The sequence below is a fragment of the Melanerpes formicivorus genome, unplaced genomic scaffold (genome assembly GCF_026170545.1).
Source record: "Melanerpes formicivorus ecotype bairdi unplaced genomic scaffold, bMelFor1.0.p_v2 SCAF_21, whole genome shotgun sequence".
Lineage (NCBI taxonomy): Eukaryota > Metazoa > Chordata > Aves > Piciformes > Picidae > Melanerpes > Melanerpes formicivorus.
This window is the reverse complement of record NW_027142373.1, coordinates 5,996,985-6,007,711: the sequence shown is the minus strand read 5'-3', so window position 1 is coordinate 6,007,711 and position 10,727 is coordinate 5,996,985. Positions and strand designations below refer to the sequence as shown.

At 51.7% G+C, this 10,727-nt stretch overlaps 1 protein-coding gene across 1 annotated transcript; it reads right to left on the bottom strand.

Annotated features, from left to right (window-relative positions):
• Positions 1–276: 276 nt before the first annotated feature.
• SOX9 (SRY-box transcription factor 9) lies at positions 277–4,095 on the bottom strand. The gene is made up of 3 exons (XM_068151175.1): positions 3,247–4,095; positions 2,040–2,293; positions 277–1,486 (listed from the first exon to the last, which is right to left on the bottom strand). Exons 1-3 carry the CDS (start codon positions 3,675–3,677, stop codon positions 702–704), a joined length of 1,470 nt encoding a protein of 489 aa, XP_068007276.1. The 5' UTR covers positions 3,678–4,095; the 3' UTR covers positions 277–701.
• Positions 4,096–10,727: the final 6,632 nt, after the last annotated feature.

Below are 10,727 nucleotides of genomic sequence, written 5' to 3'. Positions count from 1 at the left end.
ATCTATACAAAAATACCTCTGGCTGCGAGAAAAAAACCCACCCCTAGGGCTGCTCCACTAAGTGTCATTTTCTTCTTTTTTTTTTTTTTTTAAGCTGTTGGAAAAATAAGAGCATTTCAAAAAGGAAAAAAAAAAATCTCTAAAAATATAAATCCCCTCAAATTGGTAACGAATCATACACAGTACATACTAAAAAAATATTTAAAATAGAGAATATTCCTCACAGAGGACTCTGAGTTTTCTCTCTCTTTTTTTTTTTTAACCCCCTCCCCCCACCCCCCTTTTTTTTTTTTTTTCTCCTTTTTCTTTCTTTCTTTTTTAATTACTGCTAAAAAAAATAACCAACAAACAAACTCATCACAAAAGTCCAGAGAACAGGACAGCCGAGCTGGTTGGTAAGAAATTTCGTCTCCACGTTGTGCCCTGGAAGCAGAGTTAGAAGTCCAGTCCTTGCAAAGTCTGTACCTAATTTTGCCGGGTCTTGGAGCCACTTCCTGGAGGATGCTGTAGTGCAGAAGGCTCAAGGAGCGCTCTCCTCCCTGCCAGCTTCAACTTCAGCCTCTTTTCTTTTAATTGTTATTTTAATTGCAAAGAAAGAACAGGTCCGAGGAACTCCTCTAATCTTCTTCTTGCCCTCTTTCGTGCTTTTTTGATGGGTTTTAAGATTTTTTTTTTTCTTTTCTTGTTTTCTAATGGCTTTTTTAGGGTCTGGTGAGCTGTGTGTAGACGGGCTGTTCCCAGTGCTGCGGGCTGTGGGTCTGGGGGATGGAGGGAACCCCAGAAGTGTCTGCAATGGGGGTGTACATGGGGCGCTGCGTGGGGTTCATGTAAGTGAAGGTGGAGTAGAGGCCACTGCTCTGGCCGGCGGCGTGGCTGTAGTAGGAGCTGGAGTTCTGGTGGTCGGTGTAGTCGTACTGGGAGCGGGTGATGGTGGGGTAGGAGGAGCTGTAGTGCTGGAGGTTGAAGGAGCTGTAGTTGATCTGCTGCGGGGAGTGCTGCTGCTGCTCGCTATAGTGGCTGGGGCTGAGCTGCTCTGTCTTGATGTGTGTCCTCTGCTGTGCCTGGCCTTGCTCGCCGCTCAGTGCCGGCAGCCCGTGCGTCGCTGCTGGTTGCGCCTGCGGTGGGGGCTGCGGCTGCGCCTGCTGCTTGGACATCCAGACGTGGCCAGCCCCGGCTTGTGAGCCCGACGTGCTGCTGATGCCGTAGCTTCCGGTGTAGGTGACCTGGCCGGGCTGCCCGTGGGTGGCCGGGACCCCCGGGTGGCCGTTGGGTGGAAGGTACTGATCGAACTCGTTGACGTCAAAGGTCTCGATGTTGGAGATGACATCGCTGCTGAGCTCGCCGATGTCCACGTCTCTGAAGTCAATGTGGGGTGGCTGCCGGCCACCTTCTTGCAGAGGTCGTCCCTCCCGCTTTAGGTCCTGCTTGCCCGGCTGTGTGTCCGTCTTGGGGGTGGTGGGGGGTGTGGGGGGACCCTGCGATTGCCCTGCGGGAGGAAGGAAAGAGCATGGACATGAAGGGGGAGTTGCTCCCGTGCCAGCCGGGCACCCCTTGCACCCGCGGCTCCCCGATAATGCGTTAATCGTTAACCCGCGGGTGGATAACAGCGCGTTGCTTCTGAAAGCAGTTGCGTAGGGTAACACAAACATCTCCAGGTGCGAGGAGCACAGCCCTGAGCCCTATCAGTGCCCGTCTATCGCGCCGAGTAAAATCACCGAGCTCTCAGACACCGCCCGTGAGAGCGGGGCCATCTTTTGGTTTGTTTTGATAAAGAGCAGAAGTTCGTGTTTCTCACGGGCAGATGGGGTGGAAGCAGCCGCAAGGTCTGGCACTCGTGGGCGAGCATTTATGTGCCCATGCTAAGCACAAGGGTTGAGGGCAGCTCTGCCCCTCTCCTCGTGCAGCCACCCCTTTTTCGTTCTGTTTTTCAGTCTCTCTCCCACCCCTTACCCAACTCCAGCTTCTGCCGGGTTTGGGATGCGACTTAGGTAGCCGTGACTTAACTGCTCCCCATCCCCATAACACTCCGTGGTACCTACCCGAGTGCTCCCCGGGGGAGTGCACCTCGCTGATGCTGGAGGATGACTGTGGGGAGTCTGCCTGAAGGGCCTTGAAGATGGCGTTGGGAGAGATGTGGGTTTGCTCCGAGCCCTCCTCCTGCTCTGACTGCCCGTTCTTCACCGACTTTCTCCGCCGTGGCTGGTACTTGTAGTCGGGATGGTCCTTCTTGTGCTGTACCCGTAGCCGTTCAGCCTCCTCTACGAAAGGACGCTTCTCACTCTCGTTCAGCAGCCTGAGGGGAGTACACAGGAGGGGAGGGGTAAGCTGCAGCTCCTGGGGGTCATCACTGGTTGCCCTCATTATGGTATTAACAGCCAGACCTCTTGCCTGCATCCCCCAAATAGCAATGCACACCCTCCCCTCCCTCCTCCCCACCCCCCCCCCCCCCAAATGCTGAACCCCCTGTCTGGGGCACACACTGGTTGTCAGTCAGCTCTTGCCCCCCAGGACTGCTTCAGTGACTAAATGAGGTGCAAGAGCCATGGCAGGGGCTGCTCCTCCAAGGGTGCAGGTCCCATCCCTGGGGTGGTTTAGGTGACAGCCCTGTCACTGCCTGACAGGGCCAGGTTTGCTCACTGCCTCCTGCAGCCGCAAGTTTAGGATATTTCCCCCCTTCCCCCCCGCCTCCTGCAGTCACAGTCAGAGGCGGCCAGGTGACTCACTTTCCTTCTATTTTCTTCCCCTCCCTGCCTTATTTTGGAAGTTGAAGGGCACCCAGCCATGCACCACTCATCGCACCCACCCACCCACCCGGGGCTTGGCACCGCATCGCGGGCGAGTGCCCGGCTCTTGCTACCTCCCACCCCTCGTCCCGCATCACTTCTCCTCCCAGGCCAAGCTGATGCAATCGAGAAAACCCTAATTTCCTCTGGCCAAGAACACAAACAAACAAACGCCAGGACAGACCCCTCGCCCCCTGCCCCCTCCTGCCCACCGGGTCCAGCTGCCACCCAGGGGAAAGGAGAAGGGAAAGGAACCACTTGTAAGACCAGAAGGAAACAACTTTCTCAACTTTCCCCCTACTTCTCTGACTTCTCCCACATCAAACAAGTTTGCCAGCACATGCAAAAGTTCTCAGTGAGTTTTCCAGGCTTTAAACCATCCCGTCCCTCCTCTGGCTGCTAGTACCGACTGGAGCAGACTGCTGCAGCCTACCCAGTTCCTGGTCCCGTTCTCCACACTCACCTCCAGAGCTTCCCCAGGGTCTTGCTGAGCTCAGCGTTGTGCAGATGGGGATACTGGTCAGCGAGCTTCCTCCGGGCCGCCTGGGCCCACACCATGAAGGCGTTCATGGGTCTCTTCACATGGGGCTTGTTCTTGCTGGATCCATTGACCCGGACTGGCATGGGTACCAGGGTCCAGTCGTAGCCCTTGAGCACTTGGCTCACTGCCTCTCGGATGCACACTGGGAACTTGTCCTCGTCGCTCTCCTTCTTCAGGTCCGGGTCCCCCTTGGGGAAGGTGTTTTCTTGGGGTCTGGTGTTCTCCGTGTCCGAGCCGGATCCAGAGGGACAGGGGGACCCGGCAGAGTCATCCGACATGGTGGGGCTGGGGGCGTCGGAAATAGACTTGTCCTGTTCTTCTGTCATTTTCATGAAGGGGTCTAGGAGATTCATGCGAGAAAGTAGCAGAGGAGGGAGCAGAGGACGAAAAAAGTGGAAAAATGGGGTGGCTGAGCGTCAGGGAAGGGTTAAAAAAAGTAAAACTTGGAAAAGCAAAGTCTCTACCAGTGTTAAGCCCGGCTGGGAGAAAAGTGGAAAAAAAAACTTGCAAAACTTTATGATTATTTTTCTCAACCCCTCTAAGGCAAAAAGAAATAAAACCAGGGGCCGGGGCAGAGACTTCTGCGGGTTGCAGGAGAGAAAAGGACGGGAGGAAGAAGGGGAAAAAATCCAAAAAAGCCCGGAGCGGCAGTGGCGGGAGGCCGGGCAGGGCAGCGAAGGGGCCGGGTGGCCGTCAGTGGGTAGCGCGGGGGCCGTGTGCGGATAGCGGGGGCCGGGCTCGCCCCGCCGGTCTCCAGCGCGGCTTCTGCGGCCCGCGCCGCGCCGCGGGAATAAATACTCTGCGCGGCGATTTCGGCCCGGCAGAGCTCCGCCAATGGGCGGCCAGCCCCCGGGGGCTGGCGTCGACACCATTGGCTGAGCCGCCACCGCCGGGCGGGGCCAGTCCTCGTCGCCGTCACCGCTGCGCTGCGCCCGCTTCAGCGCCGCGCAAAGCGGGGGGAGGCTGCGGGAGGGCAGCCAGGGCGCAGTGCCGAGCGGCGGCGTAGGGATTCCCTCTTCCCCAACCCCTCCGCTCCGCCCGCCGCGGTGTATCCCGGTTTGGCTGCGGGATGAGCTTTGCGGGACCCCCACACCACAGACAGTCCGGTGCGGGTTTTCCGTGGGGCGGGCACGGAGCCGGAGCGGGACCCGGCGGGCGGTGCGCGGCGCCGTCCAGAGGGGGCGCCAAAAGCCCAGGAACGGCGCAGCGGGGGCGGGGAGCGCGGAGCGGGGATGGGATAGATTGGGACAGAGGGAGGGGTGGCGTGGGGGGATCTCCGTGATCGCTGCTCCCCCCATTTCCCCCCTCCCCCCCCCGGACTGTGCGTGAGGGTTGGGGAGGGGCATGATACCCTAAATACCCCAAACTCACTTCAGTTTTTTTGGTTTTTTTTGGGGGGTGTGTGGTGTGGTGTGTGAGCACTGGCGCGTCCCCCCTCTGTCCCCGCTCAGCCTACCCTGTCTATAACAGCCCCCGTCTCTTCACCCACCCCGGTTTTATTTCTCGTTATAACGTTGTTCTCCAGCCCGGTGGCCCGGTCTCGTCGTGCCCCGGCGGGCTCCGGGAAGCCTGTGCTGGATGAAGCTGCGCAGGGGAAAGGAGGTTGCCTCCCACTCCCTTCATCCTTCCTCCTCAATTCTCCCCCAAAGTTTTGCCGAGTTGACCCAACTCGTGTCATCAAAACAAAAAAGCGAACTAATAAGCGCCGGGGTTATCTGCAGATAAACGCAAATCTTGTCTAGGACAGGACCTTTGGTAGCAAACTGCTTTTCTGTGTGCGCATGAGAATTGAACACCGGAGATGCTGTGGGAGAAAAGTAATTCTTTAGAGAAATAAAACCCATTTAAAGTTGTTGGTTTTTTTCTTTTTCTTCCCCCCCCCCCGCCCCCCCCCCCCCCCCCCCAAGGGTGTTTGAGGACTTGAATTTGAGCTTAGATTTGTGCCGAGGCAGCTCAGTGTGCCGTCAGCCCTCTGTCCCTCCCCGGAAGGTTTTGGGGGGACAGCTCTCCTGCCTGCTCCCCCTTTACAAAAATCCCCGCTCCACAACTTTTTCATTTCAACTCGAGCGTTAAAGTTGCTGCTTGAGAGAAGCTGCTTTATTTTGCAGCCTTTGTCCCGTTGGATGATCCTGGGGGCAGCGGCCGGCTCGGTGGTGTTCCCCCCCGGTGTGGATCCCTTGTCACGACTGGCACTGTTAGGTTAATAGGCGCGTTTTAAAGGTCTTGGAAATGACACGGGGGGGGAGGGTTGGGGGGGGGGAACCCACAACAACCCAAGTGACCAAAATAAATTATATAAAATGTGGAAACAGGCAGCGGGGGCAGGAGCTCTGAATAAATGCGTTTGAAGCAATCGTCCTGGTAGACCCTGCCTGTCTTTTGCTGTCTTTCCCTGAGGGTTGTTGTTTTTTTTTTCTTCTTTTCTTTTGCTTGCAATCTTTTGGGAAATGGTTTTCTTTGGGTGAGTTGAGAGGTAAGTGTCTGTCCGGTTTCCAGAGCCTTTGTCTGAAAGAACAGGGGGACAGAAAGCAGAAGGGGCTGTGTGTTTGTTTCTTCACGAGCTTTAGGGGGTTCTTATGCCTGCAAAGAGTTTTCACAGCATTATACATCCTGACTTTGCTAAATACGCGGCACTCCAAGAGCAGACAGGCTGGATTTTGTATTGGCATTTGTGGTGAAAAAGGTAAAACTTTGAGAAAATGTTAAAGGAGATAACTTTGAAATGTTTTCCCTTGGCGGTTTGAGCTCCAGGCTTGTGCACGAGTGGAACTTAGCTGGGCAAATTGCTTTTAATGCCTGTATTTGTTATACGGACTTCAAAGACAGCTCAGGCAGGCGATGGTTCTTATCTCAGCTGGAGCTCCTGTAGCAAAAATCTGACCGAATGTACCTGGAGGAGAAAAACCTGGTGACAAGAGCTTGTTCCCTGGCCGTGCTGCTGATTGGCAGAGAGAAACAGAGCAGCAATTTGGGAGGATAATTGATTTAATGGAATGTGTAATAATTCAAACATTTTTTTCCTCCTGGAAGTCCATCTACCAAAAGGGACTCTGCTTCTTCATCTCGAAAGGAGCTGTTTTAACAAAAGAAAGTGGTTTGACGAGCCTGAACAATGACCAAAAGCAGAATGGGAAAGAACTCTCCACTTGTGTGACTGCTGGTCATTTTATCATCTTGAAATTCTTACTTTTAATTCCACTTTTAGGGACTATCTAGACCACAGGGACAAGTTGATTAATCGCAGCCGTTTTGCAGGGTTAGAAGTTTCCTTTAAAGTGACCAAGCTGCCGCTGCTCTTACGTCAGGGTGGAAGTTTTCTTTGCTTTTTACAGAATTAACGTTGTTTTATCCTAAGTGGTGAGCTCAGATAGCAGGGAAGGATTTTAGTGAGAGGTGCATGGATCGTAGCCCTTATTTGATGCATTTTCCTCTTTTTCTGCCTTGTGCTAAATCAAATCACCGTTTTTAAGGATATGAGCTCTCTAAGCTCTTGAGCAGAGTGGAGGAGACAGGGGTTTGGGTAGCAAAGGGACTAGCAGCTGCCATGGAGATTTGGGGTGGTTTTTGTCTCACCCCTTACAAATAAAGCACTGATATGCAGCAGATCAGTTGTGGTGAAATAAGTTACACTGTGCTGATGTTTTCTGGGAGCCACAGGAGGCTGATCCAGCTCCCACTTTGAGCCTATGAAGTTTGCTTCTTCTTAAAGTCCCTGTGCCTCTCCTCCTAATTGCAGGGTCTGATCCCCCAGCCAAGGGATGGGTGTTCACTTCACCAAGGAGGCTGTGATGTCACCTTGTCCCCTCTGACCTCATGCCAAGTCAGCAGCATCTCTGTGCTGTGGCACAAATCAGTCTCTTTTGCTCAGTGAGAAACCCAAGAGACGCTGGTGCTGCCTCCCTGCTCAGTGAAGCCCTGTCTCTGCTCGTGCAAGATTCAGGTTATAGTGGACTCTCTACAAGTAAAAGGGATTCCTGCACTAGGTCCCCTAATTTTGCTATCAGAAACACATCAATCAGTGATCGATGGAACAAAGCCTGGTTGTCAGATACAACTGTGCCTTTGAAATTATCTGGGACCATCTACTCTGGTGGCTTTTTGCAGGCAGGTCCTGGGGTGCTTTTCAGCATGGTTAAATGCAGTGTAGTTATCTTTCCCCCCTATAAAAATCCCCCTTCAATGATGGCATTTTATTTAAAGCGAGAGCTGCGCTGCGTCCTGCCAAGCGCAAAATAACCGAGCAGCCTCTGCACGCTCCGGGTTTTTCCTCGCTAATGAACAAGGGCTGTGAGCAGAGAAGGGTCCCCTTGGTCACTGCCAAATCTTTTCACGTGCAGCACAAGATGTTAGCAGTTTAGGTAGTTTTCCCCCTGTGCCTTTTCTCAGCTGTGGCTGGGTCTCCAGGGCAGTCATCCCACGTCTTTCCAACCTGGGGGCCACTGTATTAAGTGACACTATTTGTTTCCTATCTTGGAAGTCTAACTGATACAGGAATGGAGCTAGAGCTTTGGGTTAGAGGTGACCTGCTGAAGAGCTGCTGGACCAGCTGCAGTCTCCAGGACATGAGGTCAGTGTTGAGCCCCCTCTGAGGTGGCACTTGATGCCAGGATGGATTTGAGCTTGTCTGGAGGTGACCTCGTGCCAGTTGGACACATCTACCATGGCCTTCTGGACAGGGCTTGCAGCTTCTGTGTGACCACAGAGCTGTGGTCATGTCGCCTTTTGTACTTTATTTTGCCAAATCCCCAGCATTTCTCAGGCACATTCTGACATGTCCTCATCTGGAGGTCATGGTACAGGTTAGGAAAAAAACAACAGAGAGACAGGATGAGCCGTAGCTGCTTGGTGATGTACTGGGGGCAGAACTGTCATTCATTTTGTAAATTTAGCTGAGAATTCCTTGTATTAATCGCATTAACATTATATTCCTTAAAAAAGCCCCAACTATCTATTTCTCTGGCCTCTGATAACACACTGCCCTCAAAAGCTGCCACAGCTTTAGCTGGAGACAGCACAGTGTTGATTCAAGCTTGGCAAAGGCTGAGCAGGGAATGGGTGAGAAAGCTGGAGTATGGGCAATTCCTCCCCCCACCACCCCCCCCTTTTTTTTTCGGTGTGTAAGTTAACAGGGAGCGTGAAGACTCCCAAGGCAAGTGCCTGAAGGATATTTGCTTTTACAGCACTTTAATTCATGCCTAAAAATACTATCCTGGTGGACTCGCTCTGGAGGGTGAAGTGAAAGAAGTGCAACTGTTTGAGAGGAACAATCTCGGGGCTGCAGTGAAATGATTCTGACCATTTACAGGGGCTGAGCTGGGTGGCAGCGATAATTTGACCACGTCTTGTCTGGTTTAGCTATTAAAGAGCTGCACTCTTATTGTGGCTGGTGAAATAGCATCACTTTAAATTGTGTCGAGATTTAGCACTTAAAAAATAATCCTGGGAACAAGAAGCTGCTGGGGGCCAGATCCTGCCGGGGGTGATGAGGATTAGGCTACGTCTCGGAGACGGCGAAAAAAGCGCTGTGGTGTCTGTGATCAGAGAAAGGCTTTATCGCCCTCTAAAAGGGTTTGTAAGATGGTAAAACTAAAAGAACCTGAGACAAAGAGTGGTGGTGGTAGGGAAATGGGGATTTTTAACTTGGCTAATAAGGAATATCAGTGCTGATCAGTAGCTCCCCAGCTTGCTGAGCTGCTCCCCCCACGGGAAAATCCAGCAATGGATTTATTCTCACTCCCATTTTGGAGTCTGGATCTCGGAGCTGAGCAGCACCGGAGGAGTTTTAACACTTTAACGTTTACCTCAGTAAATAGACATTACCTGACTGCTCTTTTCTGCTCTTTCCCCCACAGCTGGAAAGCACAGTGCACAACCTTGGACTTCAGAAAGCTCTTTTCTGGAGATTAAAGCAATACTTTTTTTTTTTTTTTTTTGTGAGCATGTGTGTGTTTATTTATTTATTTATTTGCTCACAGTCTTTGGCTCAAAACTCTACAAACTTGGGTAAATGGAAAATTTATCAGGCTCAGTTAAAGTGGAATGGAAATACCCTCTAAAAAGTGCCAGGTTTTTCTCTTAAGAGGAGAAAAATAAACCAGTTTATCATCATCATCATTATTATTATTGCTGCTACTTCTTCTCCCTTTCTTCTCCCTCTCCCTTTCTTCTCCCTCTCCCTTTCTTCTCCCTCTCCCTTTCTTCTCCCTCTCCCTTTCTTCTCCCTCTCCCTTTCTTCTCCCTCTCCCTTTCTTCTCCCTCTCCCTTTCTTCTCCCTTTCCTCTTCCTCCTTCTTCTTTCCTCTTCCTCCTCCTTCTTTCCTCTTCCTCCTCCTTCTTTCCTCTTCCTCCTTCTTCTTTCCTCTCCCTTCTTCTTTCCTCTTTGTTGTTGTTGTTTTGATTAATAATAATAATTTTGTTGTGTTTTGTTTTTTCTCAAGGTGCACCTTTAACGGCACAGCTACTTTTGGCCTGATCAGAGGTGTTGGTTGGTCTCCTCTTGGCTGTGGATTTGCCTTGCCTGCCAGCCATAGCATCCCCCCGAGCTGTCCCCTTGCAGTGGATGTCAGCCAGAGCTGGAAGTGGTTCTCCATCAGATGCTAAGATAAATCAGTCTGGTTCGAATCATGCAGCGTAAACTGATCAAAGCCAAAAGCAAAGCTCCAGTAATGAGGACACAAGATGTCATTTTCATTCATAACAATAGTGAACTCTCCAGAAAAGGCAAAAACACCCTGGAGCATGCTGGCAACAAGTGGCCAGCACCATCTCCAACCTTATTTTTTCTTCCATTTTTCTGAGCACCTCACCATCAGTATCACTGCCTGCCTTCACCGTGCCATCAGCCACCACCACTCCTATCCCGGCACTCGAGCCGGGACACGCAGGGCATCGCTCTTTTAGAGAGGTTAAAGAGAAGGGGGATAGCTTCAGGAGGTAGAAAACCTGCTTGTAAATTTAAAGAAGAAATCTCTCAACCTTATTCTAAGCCCTGGGGGGGGGGGGTTCTAGTTAATGCATCTAATTTTGGTGGGGGTTTTTTTCAGTCTTATTTTGTCCTGTTTGTTCCATCCAGCACGCTCCTGGAGAAGCAGCAGCCGGGGCATAGCGTGGAGGCAAGCTCACATGCTCTGCAAATCGTACCTGATGTTTCATAGTCACATACAGATAAATAAATGGCCGTAATTTTAAACCAGCCCTATTATGTTTTCCCAGCAATAGTTCAAATTACACAGCCCAGCAACAGCTTACAAGAAATCCATCAGAATTGGAAGGCGGAATAAAACTGCCATTCTCTCTACTTGTTTGTGCAGCTCCTCGCTAATGCAGGGAGAGCCCGACTGTTTATTTGGAGAAGTAAAGTTGTGGAAATATCCTTGGAGGGTGTAATGTGGACAGCACGTGTTT